The sequence below is a fragment of the Lepisosteus platostomus genome, chromosome 1 (genome assembly GCF_059453375.1).
Source record: "Lepisosteus platostomus isolate fLepPlt1 chromosome 1, fLepPlt1.hap1, whole genome shotgun sequence".
Lineage (NCBI taxonomy): Eukaryota > Metazoa > Chordata > Actinopteri > Semionotiformes > Lepisosteidae > Lepisosteus > Lepisosteus platostomus.
The window spans coordinates 69215486-69235041 of record NC_142611.1 but is presented as its reverse complement, the minus strand read 5'-3'; the positions used below and the strand labels follow the sequence as shown (position 1 = coordinate 69235041).

The 19556-nt window shown below is 46.9% G+C and overlaps 1 protein-coding gene across 3 annotated transcripts; it reads right to left on the bottom strand.

Annotated features, from left to right (window-relative positions):
- Positions 1 to 4947: 4947 nt before the first annotated feature.
- tmbim6 (transmembrane BAX inhibitor motif containing 6) lies at positions 4948 to 15636 on the bottom strand. 3 transcript variants are annotated; one of them, XM_088635397.1, is made up of 10 exons: positions 15486 to 15636; positions 13673 to 13769; positions 12445 to 12553; positions 11748 to 11868; positions 11286 to 11334; positions 10592 to 10689; positions 10170 to 10249; positions 9426 to 9526; positions 8031 to 8106; positions 4948 to 7282 (listed from the first exon to the last, which is right to left on the bottom strand). In XM_088635397.1, the coding sequence occupies exons 2-10, from the start codon at positions 13726 to 13728 to the stop codon at positions 7259 to 7261; spliced, it is 714 nt and encodes a 237-aa protein (XP_088491523.1). In that variant the 5' UTR covers positions 13729 to 13769; positions 15486 to 15636; the 3' UTR covers positions 4948 to 7258. The 3 variants fall into 3 exon arrangements, with proteins under 3 accessions (XP_088491523.1, XP_088491545.1, XP_088491535.1); XM_088635419.1 differs by lacking the exon at positions 15486 to 15636 and adding an exon at positions 15262 to 15285; XM_088635409.1 differs by lacking the exon at positions 15486 to 15636 and adding an exon at positions 14653 to 14796.
- Between the last annotated feature and the right edge of the window lie 3920 nt (positions 15637 to 19556).

Sequence of the window (19556 nt, the reverse complement as noted above, 5' to 3'; positions counted from 1 at the left end):
ACTGAACTCCTTATTGGAAACACCGAAGCCGCATCCACAGCCGTTATCCAGCAGGTCACGGTAAGAGTATGAAGCCCGTAACAAACAGACGTTTTGCAGCCCGCTGCCACACAGCCCATAGTAAGATCATTATCAGCCCATTGAATTGTATTTACAAACTGACTTTTATAAGTTATTGTAAAGATAATTATATATAAATACACACACTGCCCAGGACATGGTGCATTGTGGGTAACATGCAAATAGCTCAAGATGCGTGCTCTCCCGAGGCAGCGCCCTCTAGTGGTTAAATAAACGAAGCACAACTAGACTACGCTGTCTGCCACAGCTGGGGACCGACTGTCCTCTTCTCTGGCAGCCCAGGAGGCAGGAGAGCGCCATGGACTGCGAGAACCCTTCAAAAGCTGTTAAGATCAATCCTGTCCTCCACAGACGTATTGCCCGGGGCCTGGCTGGAACCTCCAGAAATGTATTTTTTTCCTGCTGGGGGGGGAGGTATTTAGTTTTCCTCTCCTCCGCGGTCACCTGTTTCTGTATTTTTTAAATGCACCAGAGCTTTGTAAAGTGCCCTGCGACAGGCGGGAGCATCGGGCGAGACGGCTAATCCAACGTTAATTGATCGCGTTCTGTTCTTCTGAAACTGCGGATAAGCGGGGGTCGTGCCCAGGTCGAGACCCTGCACCAGTCCAGCTCCGGAATCGGCCCTCTGCCTCACTGTGCCGAACCTGGACTTCAGAGACGACAGGGGACCCTGATCCAGTATTCTCATGGAACAAATACTTACACTGTCTTGCAATCAAGAAGGAAAGAGAAGTGTTGTGTATCTTAATAAAGAGCCGTTCTTATATTATATTAACTACTTTATTAGCTACACAGATCACGCCCTTACACCATATGTTCCCGCCTTCTGCTCTCTCGTTCTGTTGTCTCGCGATGTCTACTCGCTATACTACAGTACATCCCCTCCTTTGTTATTTTTAAAGTCCATAACTTTACCGTACAATTGTAACAATTCTATACCAACACAAAGTAAACGGTTATTAACTATTACAACAAAATGTATGTAAAACCTTCCATTTCTATTCAACACATTCAATTTATTTTTTTACAACAATTTCTATGCGTACCAACTCAAATTTTAGTTCAATTTCTACTTAACTCACTTCTAAATTATCACCTCATTTCTAGCAGTCTAAGGCAGCTACAGTCTGGTCATATGTACCTTTTTCTCCAGGGAGGTTGGCGAAAATCCGCCGCACGGGCGCCCCCATACAGTGCAGTAAGGTAGTCCGTCTCACGGCATCCGGTGCTTCTGTGGATCCACTAGCTATTTAAAAAAATCTGTACGACTCCATCCATATCTTGTATTCCGTATACAAATCCGGAGCTCCGAGGTTCAGTGGAAGCGGTGGAGAAAGCTGGGCATAAGCAAAGCTTCTCGGCGCGGCGGCCACATCTTCCATGGCGCAAGATAAACGAACAGTCCGAATATTCAAGAGTTCGTTTCCACCAGCAAGAGAACTAAAATCTGCGGTTTTCTGCTCGCTTTGAGTTCGTCAAGCACTCATCTCTCGTCGCCATAAATGTTGTGTATCTTAATAAAGAGCCGTTCTTATATTATTTTAACTACTTTATTAGCTACGCAGATCACGCCCTTACACCATATGTTCCCGCCTTCTACTCTCTCGTTCTGTTGTCTCGCGATGTCTACTCGCTATACTACAAGAAGCAACCCTGACGTTCAACAAAGATTTTTCTTTTTAAGAATAAACTTTATTCCAACAATGTGTACATTTCAAAGAATACAATTCTAACAAAGCAATGCGATTATCACAATTCAAAATTTAAGAAAAGTCTCAAAGTAGTGGTGGTCCATTATCAATGCCGATATTCAACAAGGAAGAACGGGTCTGTTGTGTATACCTGTGATGTCCACTGTTTCATCCAGCCGTTTACTGACCACTTTATCTGATTCAGGGTCACAGGGAAGTCAGAGCCTATCCCAGCGAGCAACAGTATTTAACTAATAAAAACCCCCACGGAGCGCACAGCAGGCCTACAATGGAGCTCAGGGCTGTGATGCACTGTGTAGACAGAAATCATGACTTCTGTAAACATTATGTAAAAACACTATGCCCCACTCCCGGTTTTGCCTGAACCTGTTTTTTTAAAGTGATTTGTAGCTCCTGGGGTCACATTCTTCCTGGGACACTGCCCTGTGGGACCAGCTGCCCAGAACCAGAGCTGGCAGACATGCATTTCGGCATAATGTTACCAAAAGCAAGTATTATTCAGCTAGTGTGTATTGTCTGTTAAGGGTTCTGTAGCATTCCAGTTTATGTTGTGTTCGTGTGTGTGTGTGAGATATTGCTGTTTGATCTGTGCTGTGATGTGCTTGATTCTGAGTTGTGGTGCTCTAGCAGTGCTGTCCTGAGGCTGGTTAGTGTCGGTGTGGCTCAGGTCAGTGAGCCTCAGGACCAGCTGGCTCAAGGGGCTCTTCTCTGGGCTCAGCTCTTGTCTCAGCAGGGCTTTGTGGTGGTAGGAATTTTGGTCACTGTTTTTTAGGTGTAGCCAATACTTTAATACTCTCTTCTGTATTTTTATTAATAGTGGGTATTGGCCTAATTCAGCCCTGCACCCGTTGTTAGGTGTTTTTCTCTGCACACAGAGGATGTTTCTACAGATCTCCATGTGCAGAGTTTCTGTGGGGTGTTTGTCCGATTGAGTGTAATCCTGGTCTGTGAGGGGACCCCACACTTCACTGCCGTATAGGACAATGGGTTGGATTACACTTTCAAATATTTGGAGCCAGATTCTTGTTGGTGGGTTGATGTTGAAGAGCCTCCTTCTTATTGCGTAGAATGCCCAGAGTGCCTTCTCCCTCAGTGCCTTCACTGCCAGGTCAAGACTCCCAGATGAGCTGATGGTGAGACCGAGATATGTGTAGCTGGATGAGTGCTCCAATGTGTTGTTGTTGAGTGTGTAGCCGTTTCCCTGAAGTCCGGCTTTCCTCTGGAAAACCATGACTCTGGTCTTGTCCAGATTGACTGTCAGCGCCCAAGTCTGACAGTACTGCTCCAGCAGTGCCAGGTTCTGCTGCAGCCCCTGCTCCAACATTCCTGCTAATTCGTTGATATAGATATTGATCAGTGTTGGGCTCAGGCTGCAGCCCTGTCTCACCCCTTGGCCGTGGGTGAAGAATTTGGTCCTTTTGTTTCCAATTTTCACTGCACATTTGTTCTCTGAAGACAAAAGAGAAGACAACTGACTCCCCTGTGGAGACAGCTAGAAGTACTTTTTGTTTTTTGGTGTGCCTATCACAGATGACGTCACCATCAACACCACTTCCCTAACTAAAAAACCACAACAACGTCTCCACTTCCTGCACCGACTGAGAAGGGCAACCACCCCCATACTATCCACATTCTATATACATTCAAGAGAGCATCTTGACAAACTGCATCATTCTTTGGTTTGGGAATTGTAAGGTCTCAGACCGCAAGTCCCTGCAGCGAATTGTCAATACAGCAGGACCATTCAGGACGTCTACCAGACACGCTGCACACAGTCTCCAGTATTGTGGACGATCCCTCCCACCCCCCCTGCAACCTCTTTGCCCTCCTACCATCTGGTCAAAGGTATTGCAGTAGACGGGCCAGCTCCACCAGACTCCATAACAGCTTTTCTCCACAGGCCGTCAGGCTCCTCAACAAGCTCCTGGCACCTACTGCAAATCCAGAAACTTAGTTCCTTTGCCTAATGTCAGGCACACGGTCAGATGTATTCTTTGCACAATCCTGTAAAGTAAATTGCACTCTGCACATTGCACTTTATGTAGCCTGTATCCAGTTAGAAATGTCTATGTCTACATCGTCTTGTCAGTGCCTTGTCGGTATTCGCACCATAGACCTGGAGAACGAGATCTCACTCTCCTGTATACTTGTATATGGCTGGAATGACAAATAAACTTGAATGTCTAAACTGTAGTTATAGCAAATTAGAATGTGAAAAAATAAGAAGGGGGGGATATTCATTTCCCAAAAAAAACTGAAATGTAGTACATCAGAAAGTCTGGAAGTCACACTGCCTTGTCGAGGAGCCAAGTCTCTCCCGAGGCTGCTCTGGAGTCACACACCTGTACACACACACACTAGTATATACCCACACCTGTATAGACATTCACACATCCACAGTCACACTCATATCATAGTAACTGTATACACAGTCATGCCTCTACACACACATATACACCCACAGCTGTATATACTGTACATTCACACATCCTCAGTCACACTCACATCACATATAGTTACTGTATACAGTCATTCCTCTACACACACACATATATACACCCACAGCTGTATATACTGTACATTCACACATCCACAGTCACACTCACATCACATATCAGTTACTGTATACACAGTCATGCCTCTACACACACATATACACCCACAGCTGTATATAGTCATACATTCACACCTGTACACACATCCAGTCACACTCATACACACACACCTGTCACACCTGTACAGTCATTCCTATACACCCACACCTGTGCAGTAACTGCTGTACACCCACCCAGTCACACCTGTGCACAGTCACTCTCGTACACCCAGTCATACCTGTACCCACACCTGTGCACAGTCACTTTTGTACACCCACCCACAGGTTTGTGCTTCCTCCTTTTGACTGCTGCTCTATCCGTTCCTCTTCTGTACTCCACTGAAAGGAAACTCAAAAAGGTGATGGGATTTATAGTGAACTTGTTAAAGACAACACCAGTGATTTACTTTGTAGAGACCAGATCACCATTCAGGTCTTTTGCTACACACAATTTTCACAGACACTGTGAATCCCACACACAATTAAACTTTTCTAAACCATGATGCATTATGCGCACAAGACAACTGGCCCTGAACATCAAGCCATGACAAGAGAACAATCTTAATTTAATCCGTTTATTTTAACAAATCTTACATTTACTGAGCAAAATTTATAACCCCCAATTATTGAAAACAAAAATGCTTGAAAATGCTTGCTCTTCACAGTATTGAGATATGCTTTTTTCCCCATTTTTTATAACAGATTTTCACCTATAAAAGCATAATGTCATTTTTTTATATAAAAAAAGCCATCTTTGCCGACAGTCTGGTAAACTGCTAGTGTAATTGGCACTTTCAAGGAGACGAGATTCTTCCCAAGCAGAAGGAAATAAAAGGGGTTTGGCTTCTATGCCGCTGGGGTTCCCCTTAAATAAATGATCAACTAAAGGGCCCGTTACACCTTGAATCTATCGGTCGCCCTCAGAAAGCAGGGGCGCGGTACCCAGTTCTCAAACGTCTTCAGGGCTCCATCACTTAGGCTGCAGAACAGGTCCCGAACTGGCGGAGGCCGTGTCTGGCGCCAGGAGCACGCGACACTTTGCCAGGTGAGAGAGCTCCCAGAGGGACTACTGCCGTTCTCAAACCGCCTCACAGCGGCGGCAGCCTTCTCGCTGCCACTTGTACCTAGTCTGGAATAAAAGAAGCTGCAAGCGCTTCACGCTTCACATGCGGCTACACGACAGCGGTCAAGGAAGTCACTTGGCTTGTGGAGGGTTCAGAAATGGGACCCCCTTCCGCTAGTGCTACCTCAATACAGAGTATTCCAACACTCCTTAGCTTTACGGTCCTATCGCTCTCATCTCCCATCATCTCTCTACTCTGGACAGGCACACAGTCAGTCAGCAGAGAGACTGTGCCAGACATTTCCTCAGTCTCGGAGAAGAAGTCCCCCCGTCAGGAATGCTCTGGGAAGCAGCGTGAGCTGACACAGTAGCTTTGTTAGTTGACCTCGCCCAGCTGTCTGCAGCTTTCAGACCACAAAATGTAAAGTGCTAAAACTAAAGCAAATTTAAGACTTCTTACACGATGCAAAGCTGCAGAGGAGGAGAAGGAAGTTGATCAGACTGGACTGGATTTTCTGACAAAGGAAATAAGACCCTCGTGGACACAGGATCCAGCTGTTAGTGCAAATCCTGTTCCAGGCGATGCTTTGATATTAACGGCTGGAGTCTACAAGGGGGGGAGGGGCTGTAACAAGAGTATCTGCTACTTTAACCAAAGGAAAGGAATTTCTCCCCAAATGTCAGAGGGAAAAGCAGAGCCAGCCTGGCAGCTACCTTAGTACAGGCAGCTCTATTCCATGTTGACACTGTTCTGCAGCTCAGAGGTGTTTTGAAAAATAAAATCATCATTAACCACATCTTCATTCCCTATCCAGACCATTCCAAAATGATCCGCAGAGACAAAATATGGCCACCACTACACTGAGCCAAATGTGCTTTGTGCTTCCTGGATACTCCTGAACTCCACTGGGAATATGCAAGTCCCACTGGATACCAGGCATCTGCTTAACAAATAATGAACATGCCTTCTCAGGATGACAAACTTAAGAAGCCTGGACATCATCGGGCTGATTAAAGGGAGGCAGTCTAAGGCTAGTTAGGAAATTTGAGCAACTAAAGCCCAATGTTCTCCTCTCAGTACCAGGAATCAGAGTTTTGCATGAATAAATGCACATTGTTCACAATCAAATTAAGCCATCATTCTGAAAACACCAAACTCAGCTGAAAAATATCATAGAAACATCTCCTATAGCACTCCTACAAGAGACATTACGCAAGGCTCTTTCAATTTTACAGATCTGCATTTCAAATCAGGAGCGATCGAATTAAGACGCACAAACAAAAATAAAAGCTATTACTCTCACTGACGCACAGGCAGAAATGTAGGAGCAAGGAAGGATGGCTTCGCTTTTAAGTAGTGAGCAGGGAAGACAGAGGAACTGAGATAAATTATGCAAGAGGAGGAAAGAACGGCTTGAGTTACAAACCACCCAAAAGATTTCCAAAGAACCCACTAATGCACTCAGACCCTCTTCCCCAAAAGATTTATGTTAAAGACATGTGACAGCAGTTTTGTTCAGCAGCAATTGCACTGGAAAGCTGGGAAGTCCTCCTCAGTATAACGTTACCAGCTGCTCCACCTGCTGGCAGGTCTGATCACTGCAGCTTTGACATTAACACTGCCATGCAATCCCTTAAGATTCTCCTTAACTGTGAAGCCAAACTCGCATGGGAAATTAATAAGACACTATGTTAAAGAAAGACTATAATTAAGAGGCGGGGACGAAAGCACCAAAAGCGTTTCAGATACTATTCCTTGTCACAGATTTTAATTTGAGAGAATGTTCACAGATTTCGCTTCATTTCCATCTACTTCTTCTCCTTCTTCTTCTCCTGCAGAAGACAGACCACATCGAAAGGTTAAGAGAGGCACCAGTCAAGTAAAAAAAAATTCGATCCAGGATAAGGGATATTATTCACTCTTTAGTTCAATCCAGTTTTCAGTTCAATGGGTATGAAGTTATTTGGAACCTGAAAGCTGAATTCACTGCCCCAGACAGAGCAAGTGTGAAATTCAGCTGAACAGAGACGGCACTAAAACAAAATAATCAATAAGCTCTGCCGGCAGCTCTCTTTCACAATGCACAGCCAGCTGGAGTCTAAAACAATGCCTTCAGAACAAAAGAGCAAGCAAGTGCACAAAAACCCTAAAACAGAAGTAAAACAGCCCTTTTCCAGGTTGAGAAGTTCAGGTGGGTAGTGGCGTCAGCATGCGTAGGCTGCAAAGGAATCAGTAAAGGTTTATTCCAACTGAAAAGAGAAGAAAAACACTTTTGAAATACTGTTTCTTCTCTTTTCAGCATGGAATCAACCTTTACTTGCTCCTTTTTACAGTCGGTTTTACAGTTGTTTTCATTTTTTTACTGTAAGCCTTGGTTGCTCTTTTGCTCTGATGGCAACGTCTCCTGCTCCTCTCGCCTCTAATGCAAAAGCAATTCAGGTGCGAGCCGGAGACCACTGACCCCCCCCCCCGACTGAGAACCCACAACTCAAATCTTTAACTCAAACTCATGGCCATGCAGGACACCCAGCTCCCGGATCCTTTGTCCTTACCCATCCCCAAGCCCCACTGAGGCCTCACCTTCTCGTTCATGGCCAGGATCACCATGAGCTTTCTGAAGATGGTCACGAAGTCCAGGAAGAGGTCCACGCAGTGCCTGCAAAGAGAACACACGACTGCTGGGTGAGCTCACCACCGGGTGTCTGGTGGGATGCAAACACGGTGCCTTGAGGACACTGACTGCTGTCAACAACAGCTTCTTGGATAGGGGACCAAAAAGATGGAGACTCTGCCCCTCTTTCAAGCTGGAGACGAACTGCACAGAAAGGCAGTGGAGTTATCTAGCCCCAGTCCTCCTCAGCTGACTGTCTCAAACCAGCACACATCTGTTAAGACTATGGCTGTCTCTCGCACCAGGCCCAGTGTTGAGCTGCCAACTGAAGAGGATCTACAGGTAGAGATGAGACACCCCCGTACCCAGTGTGGCCTTCCGGTTCTCACAAAGCTGATGACTAAGGAGGGAGTCTCTGACAACACTGACAAATTGACAGGATTAAATCTGCCTTACTCTGTAGAGCATAATCTCTACCTCTTTTACCTCTTAAATATCTGACCCCTGCTTAAGGGTGTTCCAGAACAATAACAAATGATTTTGCCTACTTCACAGCAAGAATTACTTTCCAAGTAATGGTCATTTCTGTCTGACTTGGCAAGAGAAGGACTGCTTTTCCTTCACATGTTAGTAAACTGTCCCAGGCAGAGGAATGACAGCTGTGAGGAGAGGAGTAGTGGAGGCTCTGTTTAGGAATTATATACCACGCAATTCTGGAAGTGTGTCTGCTGAAATTCAAACACACAGCACACAAGGAGAAGCACTTGGAGACAGGGATGATAATCTGCCTGGACAACAATTTCTTCACTCTGTCCTCCTAAGAACTGAAGAGGAAGGGAGAGAGACACATGGAGGACCTCCCAGGAAGTTTTCCGATGTAGCGGACTTCAGCTTTCTGAGAAACTGAAACACAGACAGCAACTGTTTCAACCCAGCCATCAACAATGAGGCCCCACCTAATGGGCTCTGTGCACTACAGGAATAAACAGACTGAGTGCAGCTCCTGGGATAACGGGCCTGGATCACATCCAACGGGCTGCTACTGAACAAACAAGCCACAGCCAGCCTTCATGCGCATCCAGCATGGATCAGGCCTGGCCTGAGGCCAGACTGAAACGAGTACAAAGCAACAGCTCATAAGAGTTTCATCAGAAGAGCCCATCGCCACGTCAGGCCTGGGAACGGGCTCCTGGAAAGCCCCAGAGCTGAACCAGGCTGAACGCCTTCCTGCAGACTCTACAACACCACAGGACCCACAACTACGACCCGGCCGGGTCTCAGCAGAACTTGTGAAAAAGCTGCGCAGACGAACAAATGCACAGCACAGGCTCTTCGGTCATTTTAAATTAAGGGGCAATTCTCACCAAATGTAGTCCTTGTCACCCATCTCTGCCTTTTCAATGATGAGCTGGGTGTCGAAAAGCACAAAGCCACACATCAGCATCAGCCCGATGTACATGTGAGCCTGCAGAGAGAAACAGTGCGTTACTGAACACAGGACACAACATGGCTCCGTTTACTGTCCTGCACAAGGGGAAGAACAATGAACAATACTCTCAAGGTTCTGAACTACATACAGAAGAGCGTGTAAATCACTTTTGAGAGATGCCCTCAAATATCTGTTAAGAGTTTTCCGTGACTCTTTATGGCCTGTCTGGAACTGAAAAGGTCTGGCCTTCTGGCATGTAGTGTCATGGCAAACAGCAAAACGGTTAGTTCCATTAAAGTGAAATCAGCCAGTTTTCTTTCTGAACTACAAGAAATCTATATTTCACATTTTAGTTCTGGTAGTAACGCCCAAAGATTTTAATAGTTTTTCTTATTTGTGGTCTCATTTCCCCATCATGTGGCCATGACAGAGAGGTATAAGCCGATCTAACTCATTTGATATATACCACAGAAGCCATGTGGAAAAATTGTCTTTGATAATGGATGATTAGCCTGATTACACACAGAATATAACTTTAAATACCGCAGCTTATATATTAAGATTCTGTAGACATTCTGGGGATCCAGCTTAAAACTTCAGGACTTTTATGGGCCTCCTGCTGCACTGTGAAGCTCCTCTGGCCTCTTACTGAAAAATGAAGGCAGTCTTGTAGCCTTACCTTGAAGAGCATCACTGAGCCAAAGAACATGTTGAACAAAGAGAGCAGGAACAGGAGGGACAGACCGGACATCAGTGTGCCTGCAGGAAACAGAAGCTCTTTGTGAAGCACACAGACAGATGCCCATCATTTCAAAAGACATTTTCCAGGAACAAAATATCCCAAAAACTGAATCTGCGAGGGGTCTTCGTTTCCAATGCTTGAAAACACATGGTGATTGAGGGCGCCCGGATTGCAGCCCCAGGAGCTTTTGTAACTCCTTCAGACCTGGACAGGAAGGTCTGGCCCAAATATCGCAGCGCTGGTCTAATCAAGACCGAAACAAGGCTACTGAGCCCTCTTCCTAAGGTCTTGTGTACACCTCTGCCTCTCACTCGGAGTTCAAACGGCCCCACACCCGCCAGCGGGCTCCGCAGCCTTACCCCCCAGGAAGAGGTAGCTCCGGCGCTGAGCGTACAGGGCGCTCATGGTGAAGCACGCGAAGATGATGGAGGTGCCCAGGAACGCGGTCACAATGATGCTGTGGAAGAAACATGTAGCCGGTGAGACTTAGGAAAGTTTTGCGTTTCTCTAACAGACAGAAGGGCTACAGGCTGAAAAGCTGGAGAGGTCAGGGAAACAATGACTCATTCACGTTTGACCTCGGCATGTGCCAATCTCTTAGCAGCACGGAACGATAAAAGCTTTTTTTCCTCCTACTGTATATCTTCTAGCTTCAGACTCAATCCTGAAGCTGCAGAGAGACGCCATCAATCAAGATCACAAGGCATTGTTTTCTGAACATGTTAAAACTACAAAGACCACTTCCCCTCTCTGTCTCACTACTGGTGTAAGGAAGGTGGGAAACCACAGATTCTGTTCAATAGTCATATTTGATGGATAATCTATGGTCTTAAGTGGTATGAAAACAGTATATTAAAGTTAAGCACTGCTTTACAGTGATTTCTGTACATGTGGAACAAAAGGTTGCAAGCCCAGGCACAGCAGGCACAATCCAGCGATGCGGGCTTCACCCTGTATGGGAAGAGTCTCCGTGTCGTATGTCATATACGTGCTTTATCGAAAAAGTCAGACGTCATCAGAAAGCAGATGACGACTGCTGCCGACAGGTCTTACCTGGGGTTGATGGCGATGACAAAGTCCATGACAGGGCCTAGCCCGACACCTAGCATCGGAGAGACAGCGCAAGACCAGAATGAGAACCCGCATGGACAGCCAGCACAGACCCAGGGGCAGACCCTGGCATGCACACACCCATCTGCCCCACATCGGTGAGCAGAGCTGGGGCAGCCCAGATCCTCAAAGACTGATCCTCCATCCCCTGCTTCTCAGATGCTCAGAAATATTTTACTGACTCCCAGACAGAAAGAGAGAGCTCTTGTTATGAGCCGCTGCAATTCGCACCCTTTACTGTGAGAGCCTGAGCAGAAGATGGCAATCAAACAGTTCAGAATGTCACTTTAATTGCATTAAAAAAAACAATTAAAAGCAAAGGAGGACTGGTCCATCTTCCATGCAATCTATGTGGGGTCTGCATGCTTGTCTCTTGAAAGGCATGAGACAGGGCTGTGACCTCACCTGTGAAGAATGCAAAGCCCGCCAGGATGCCCAGCCTCTTCTTCTCCGTCTCTGGGCAGTGAGGGGTCATCGCCAGCCAGGCCATCATTCCCAGGGAGCCCAGGAGGGACAGGACTCCGCCCTGGAAGAGCGGCACAGGCCTCAGTTCAAACACTTGGCAAACCCCACTGGGTACAAAACCCCCTGAGGACACCCGGTCTGTATTCAACTCATCTCCGAGAAAAGAAATATGTAAAACAACAAGGTCCGCTACGTGCAAAAACCTCTCTTCATTATAAAAAATAAACCTCCCCCCCAAGACATCACACACATTCCAATGCAAGATGTCTCAGAAATTCAAAGGCAGACTCCCACCACTCTTTAAAGCAGCCCAGCAGTCCGGGCCCTTGTAATTAGGAGTAACTTCTCTGGTTCCAATTAGCCTATACGCCCTCCTCTCACAGTTCACAGATGCAGGACACCTGCAGATCTAGGATGACCACTAACAGATGCAAAGCAGCAGTAAAATATTCCTCCGCTTCCTGCTGACACCTGCTGGATCCAGCTCATCCCAGGCAAACCCATCTGACCTGCCCCCCCCGGCTCCTGGGCTCGGAGGTGCTGCTTTCCATGACAGCCGTGTTTTGCCAACAGCGGAAGGGAGGAAGGGAGGGAGGGAGGGAGGGAGCCGCGGACAAGGCCCAGGGCAGAGCCTTACCTGGAAGAGCCGGGTGACGACGTGGACGTAGGCGCCGGCCCCCGCCACGAACATGCACACGGCCAGGCTGGAGTACACATTCTTCAGGTGCTGCTGGGTGGACCGCGAGCTGCAGGAGAGCAAGGCGTCAGGCTGCCTCTCTGGCCAGAACGGACGCTGTCCGGCCTCGAGGCTCGCAAGCCGGCTTTCCCGACTTTCAGAAAGGAACGGTTCTGGAGCCCCGGCCAGTCCTGGCTCGGCCCATTCTCTTGCGCTCCCCCTAGCTGTGAGCGCTGCCATCGGATACCTACAGCAGGGCACCGCTGCAGGTGGAACACGAGCGACACAATCTCGCCAGCCTGTCTGCTGGCCTTGACATTCAACCGCCCCCACTTTTTAAAAACAAATTAAAAGCTCAGCCGCTCTGGCTTCAAAGTTAGAGAGACAGATGTTCCCCTTTCTTCATTTCTCATTAAAAGAGCCAAGCAACATTCTGGTATTCCTCAGTAGTCCGGCCACGGAAAGCAATTAAAAGAAAGCTCAAGAACACAACTTTAAAGTTAAGGTCCAAAACACAGAATACGTCTATCCTAGCAAGTGTGCTATCTCTGCAGGTTGCCCTACTGGAAACGTTTCTATGGGGTGTCAGTTTAGACACACCAAGAAGCAGCAGGGTTTTTCCAATGAGAAGAATCCTGAAGGTGTCATTTCTGATGATTTACCCCAACACTACAAAGGAACAACAGTCTCAGAGATGAGAGATTAGCACATTGGACCACACAGAGACAGTGTCTTCCCACAAACTGTCAGATTACTGAACTCTACCCCTACCACCGGCTCACACTGATGTTTTTCTCACACTTTTTTTTTTTAAGTTGTATGTTACTTAACTTGTTGCTGCTGCTGTTCTGTGTTTGTTTTTGGCGATTCCTTTAATGTCTTTGTATTGGAGCATACAAGCAAATAAGCATTTCACTGCACATAACAAATAAACTGAACACAGTAATGTTAATAAGACACAGCAGCCACATTCAAAAGAATGTTATGAAGAAATAAGAAATAAAAATGTGATGAGTGCATCACTGTCTGAAGGATTATTTGAATCGACTTTCATCCTAACCCTTCTGGAACAGTCGACCCTGCCCTCCTCAGCCAGCAGGCGTCACGTGTCGACAGACACTTTCAGGGGAAAACCCAAACACCTGCTCCCACCAGACAGAAAATCCCCATCTCAAGAAAGAGTACTCACATCTGTGAAAACTTAAACAGCGCGTCAAAGTTGATACTGCGGTCAAACATGTTCATCTTGAGTCGATGTCTCCGAGTCTGCTCGGTAGCTGGAGAACCTGCAGGGAAAGAGAGACAAGCCAGTGACCTCTCCTTTCGCCTCAGACTGTGTAGGAGCTGGCCTAGTTACTGAGGAACTCAGGTGGAACAAAATCTGAAAGACTATGAGGAACGGGAACAGAGATTAACACCCATGACACAGAGCATTCAGCAGACAAAACACGCCAGTTCTTTACACAGCCAGCGGGGGGAGCCGTGGAGCTCACCTCCCAAACTCCATGGTGGGGTCCCCTGGTAATCACCTTGATGGGACACCTGGGCTGTTTTTCTAGGCCGGGTAGCAAGCAGAAGTGCAAGACGGACTAAACAACCTCCCCTAGCCTGTCAACTTCCTTACCTTGCTGCTCATAACAGGCCTAGTGTGAAAACCATAACGGTTTTGGAAACCACCATGTTTTGCAGCAGAAAGAATACTTTCTGCTTTCACTTTCTCAATAAACAACCCTGCAGCCTGAGGATTAAACCACGGCCTATTTACTGACGTGCCATGCTGTGGGTGAACTTGACACGAGTGAAATTCCCCTCCATAAACGCAAAACTGCTTGTCTTTTCCGAGATCAGACCTTGGTGGGGGGGTTTTATACATTCACTTGGCTCGCTGTTCACCATTCCCGGGTCCGCCGCAGCACCAGGAACACCACACGGCGCTGGAAAGCGGCTCTGGCGGGGATGATCTGATCCCACACACGACGCTGTACCGGATTTAGAAACTGCGGTTACGCAAGTCGCGTCGCCCCTCAGAAAATCCTGCGGCCGCAGCTCCGACTGTCAAAGTCCACCCGCGCTCCAGCAATTTCTAACACGCCCCCCCTTCCACTGCACGACTCCCGAATCAGCGCCATTTCTACCAAACGCAATGACGGTTTTTTTTTTTAATTGTACCTGGAAGACGAGATCGGTGAATCTGCCCATTAAATCGCAGGTGTTGAAACTGCACAAGGCTGCGCGGGGCCCCCAGTGGGGCGGCCGCGGACTAAAACACGTCTCCCGGCGTCTCCACGGCAGCGAGTGACGAAACTCTGCTGTAATCGCGGCTCACACCGCGTACCGGTCACGTACACGTACCGGGACACGGAGGCCGCCGGCTGGACGGGCCGTCCCGGGCCCTGTCCCCGATCCCTGCGGGGGCTGCGTCCTCAGGCCGGTGCAAACCGTAGGCCCCGGACACACCTGCGCCGTTGTTTTCTAAACAAACCGCGATTTTAAAAACCCCAGACGGAAACAACGACGCCCCCCGTGCCCTGCGCACTGCCTGAAGCGGCAGGCGGACGGCGGAATTAAGAAAGAAACGCGATTTTAGTACCGTTACGCCGACGTTTGAACAGCTAAACGCGTATCGGGGATTTATTTATTTTGTAATCGAGTCGGAGCTACAGAGGCCGCAGCGTAAGGATATTAATTGTATGCCGAAGAGACACGAGCCCGGAGTGGAAAGACACGTCGCTGCTTCGCCTCCAGGCTTGCGGCCGGCGGCCATCCGGCTGTACCGGCCCCTCGCCGGGAGCCGCCGCCAGACTGGTGCGCGTCTCCCCCGGCCCAGCGCTCCTCCGCCAGCCGCTCCCCTCCTCCTGGCTCCTCCGCACGCTGGCTTCCGCTCCTAAACCCACTGTCTGTCCCAATCCACACCACCACACTCCCCGGCAACACACACGTCGCCTTCCTATTGTTATTATTTGTTCTTACGAAGTAAAAAAACCGATGAGGTGTGTATTTACCCGTACGTGCAGAGCCTTGTGTTGTCGTTCGCTTCTCTCTCTCCGACTGTCTTGTTCCGTCTTCTCCTCACGCACGTAGCGCGTCGTGACGTCACGGCAGACCCTCCCCTCGGCGTAGCGAACTGCGTGTGAAACTGAAAGTGAGGCGTTTAGGTTCATATATTTTTTTGTGATTTTTTTTCTATAAAACAGGCCGGGCTGCTGGTTATGTTGGATTTAGGCTCATACGCTCTGGATGTCCTATTTTTTTTGTCCTGTTTTAGAGACCTAAAATATCGGTCCGACCGGGATTTGTAAAATTCCAAAAATTGTCCGGGATTTTGTTTTGCTCGTTACTCGGACTGTGTAAACAAGCTTAGCCCTGCATATTTTCGTGTTCTATGCATTACTGGTAGATGAACAAGTAATAGGTTTATTCCATGCTGAAAAAAAGAAGAGAGAAAAAACACAACGTTTCGGCCGTGGAGCCTGAAGAACCTGAAGAAGGCTCCACGGCCGAAACGTTGTGTTTTTTCTCTTCTTTTTTTCAGCATGGAATAAACCTACTACTTGGTCCTTTGCAGCCTACGCATGCTGACGCAGCTCCCCACTTGAGCTATTACTGGTAGATGTTTTGAACTTACACGCAGCGTAGCCTGAAAAGGATTTTTGTGTGTGACTGTTTTCATGGCCATGACAACAACGTTTAACTTGTTTCATTATATTTCAAAATGTTTTGTTAAAAGTGATAATTTTTGCAACCAATGAGGACTTCCCTTAAGTTATGATGTCTTCATTTTTTCCTCAGATGTTGAGACTTTTTTTGGTGTTTAAATGAAAAAAAAAACTTTGTTTAAAATAGGGCTATATTTTTTTTCCTTGTTTGCAATTATGGAAGAGAATTAGCAACCCTGCGATTGTTTAAAAGTTTACCAAGAGGTTTAATAAAAACTAGAGAGTTTAAATTTATTTTTTATTAGAAAAAGATTCATTACTTTGGAGGCATGTGTCTAGTGTCGATTATCCCCCCCTTCCTCTTTGTTTAAACCAAAATATAGTCACCCTAGCTTAAATCTTGAAAGTCAAGAGTATCATCTTAAAATAAATCTTTTTCTGCGTTTTGGTGACGTGCTGTATAGATTAATTGTAGCGTGTTCTCTTATCTATAAATTAGATGATACATAAAATTATCATCAATAATATGATATATTATAGAGCAGGTTTCTGGACACTCCACTCAAGACTCTTCACAGGTAAAGGGGATCCCCTCCACCACCAGCAGTGTGCAGCCCCACCTGGATGATGTGACAGCAGCCATAGTCCTCCAGTACCTCCCCACACACCAGCTCTCAGTGGGGAGGAGAGCAGAGTGATGAAGCCAGTTCAGAGATGGGGATTATTAGGAGTTCATAATTGTTAAAGGTCAATGGGAAATTTGACCAGGTAACACCCACACTCTTTTTGAGGAACACACTGGGATTTTTAATGATCACAGAAAGTCAGGACTTCAGTTTTACATCTCATCTAAAGTATGGAGCCTGTTTACAGTATAGTGGCCCCCTCACCATACTGGGGCATTAGGACCCACACAGACTACAGGGTGAGCGCCCCCTACTGGCCCCACTAACACCTCTTCCAGCATCAACCTTAGTTTTCCCCAGGTGGTCTCTCAGCCAGGTACTGACCAGGCTCACAACTAATAATAATAATTGCTTACACTTATATAGTGCTTTTCTGGACACTCCACTCAAAGAGCTTTACAGTTAATGGGGACTCCCCTCCACCACCAGCTGTGTGCAGCCCCACCTGGATGATGTGACGGCAGCCATAGCGCACCAGTACGCTCCTCACACACCAGCTCTCAGTGGGGAGGAGAACAGAGTAATGAAGCCAGTTCAGAGATGGGGATTATTAGGAGGCCAACTGCTGGGCTTCAGTGGGTTGCCAGTTGTGAGTTGCAGGGTGATATGGCTGCTGGGAATTGAATTAATAAATTTAACAAAAATCTTGAACATATAAATCTAGACATGTAAAAAGTAGTGGCATACAAAGTAGTTTATATTTAAAGGTGTTTATGCATATATGATGAGAAAAAGTATATATATATTAAGTAAAACATAAAATCTACTGTCCAAACTAAGCAGGTTAATAGCCACAGGAGTAAAAGATAACTTAGTTCTAAGTGGAGTCTTGGAAGGAGATCAGGTTCACTGGCAAATTTTACTGGACACCAATCATTTTGCTGGCTACCTGCACAGTCCTGCTGTCTGTCTTTATTGCATGTATTCAGGCTACGGCAGTGAATGTCAGGACAGATTCAATGACAGTTCTATAGAATGAAGTCATTGTTGCAGTGCACATATTAAAAGGGTGGCGTTTTCTCACGAACAACAATCGCTGTTGGCTCCTCTTACATGGGGCTCCCATGGTTTGGGATCACTGTGATGGAAAGAACGGTGTAGATGTACAGCGTGCCTGGGAAGTCCTAACCGTTTGAAAATGTGTACCCGTTTCTGTGCGGGACGTGTTTGTGAGAAACCGGTTTGGCGCTGAAGTAGGTCAGAGTGGGTCGGCGATCCTCACTGCGGGTGCTGCAGAGCTGCAGGGTCCGCCGGTTGTCACGGTATCGGAGCTCTGAGCGAGGCGGTTGCGTCGCCGGGGAGGGGGACCCCCGTCAGCGTGCAGGGCAGCAAGCGGAATTGATTTTCAAACTGAGCAGTGGAAAGAAATGAGGAGAAGCGAAGTTTCGGCTGTGGAGCCTCCTCAGTGGTGTGAGGAAGTGTCCGTTTTTTTTACTGCTTGCTTACGTCAGTCAGTGATGGGCTTAATGGGTCCAAATCGCTGCACAGTAAGTGTCGCTGAGGAGTGAGTACGAGTTAAAAAGAACAAAAACAAGAATAATATACTTCATTTTTATGTAGCGCCTTTAAAAGTGGCTTCTCAAAGAGCTTTACAGAACAACAAAAAACGAATTCCAGTCAAGTCCTTTCAGGCTCTCAGAGCCCAGTAGAGAGGCGAGCTGTGCTCTGTACCGCAGGTGGTGTTTGGTGGTAATTTTGCGGAATAAATAATTACTGCAAAGCAGACGTTTTACTCCAGGGATCAGGATGCAGAGGGTGAGATATTGCAGTGAAAGAGTAGTGAACCACCAGTACTTCCTAATTACTGATTTCTGAAACTTATGAGAATACATGAACCTGATGCAATTATTAATTAATAATCCCTACACTTATACAGGGCTTTTCTGGACACAATGTGACTGCAGCCAGAGTGGGCCAGTACACTCCCCACACACCAGCTCTCAGTGGGGACGAGAGCAGAGTGATGAAGCCAGTTCAGAGATGGGGATTATAAGGAGGCCATGATTGGTGAAGGCCAGGGGGACGTTTGGCCAGGACGCCAAGGTTACACCCCTACTCTTTTTGAGAAACACCCTGGGGTTTTTAATGACACAGAGAGTCAGGACTCTCAGTTTTACACCTCATCTGAAGGACGGTGTCTTTTTACAGTATAGAGTCCCGTCACTATACTGGGGCATTAGGACCCACATAGACCACAGGGTGAGCGCCCCCTGCTGGTTCCTTCTGAACCATACAAGAGGTACATTCATTCATTAGGAAGACCTCTTGTGTCAACAGAGCACAGAGAAACGCAAACTGGTGGTCACAAGTGGATACTACATGGTAGTGAACTTAAAACCAACAACAGGAGGAATTCCTTTACCCGAAGGGTGGTGGGAGTATGGAACAAGCGATTCAAACATCTTGTTGGGACTGATTTTTTAAAAGAAAATAAGCTTTATTTTTATTGACATATACAATTCTTACAAATAATAAAATTGTAGCATACAATTTATACAAGTATACAAAATAGCTCATAAAAGGTTATTGTCCATTATCCAATTTAGCAAGTAGTCGTTAAGGCTGGATTCACGGAACAAAGTCCCTCCAAGCCTCCCGGGTTTCGCCACCTGCTTTAGTCTCCAAAAACCCATCCTGGCTCTGAAACTGCGGTTGTCCGGTTCTCTGCAGGTGGTGCTGTTTTCCCTTCAGGCCCTGTGCTGGGCCCACAGACGTTTAATAATAATAATAA

Coding starts and splice junctions, on each gene's coding strand:
- tmbim6 (XM_088635397.1), bottom strand. CDS start 13,728: ATGAACATGTTTGACCGCAGTATCAACTTTGACGCGCTGTTTAAGTTT. Junction 12,554..13,672: donor CTGTTTAAGTTTTCACAGAT/GTGAGTACTCTT, acceptor GCTCTCCTGCAG/CTCGCGGTCCACCCAGCAGC. Junction 10,690..11,285: donor GTCATCGCCATCAACCCCAG/GTAAGACCTGTC, acceptor TTTCTTCCACAG/CATCATTGTGACCGCGTTCC.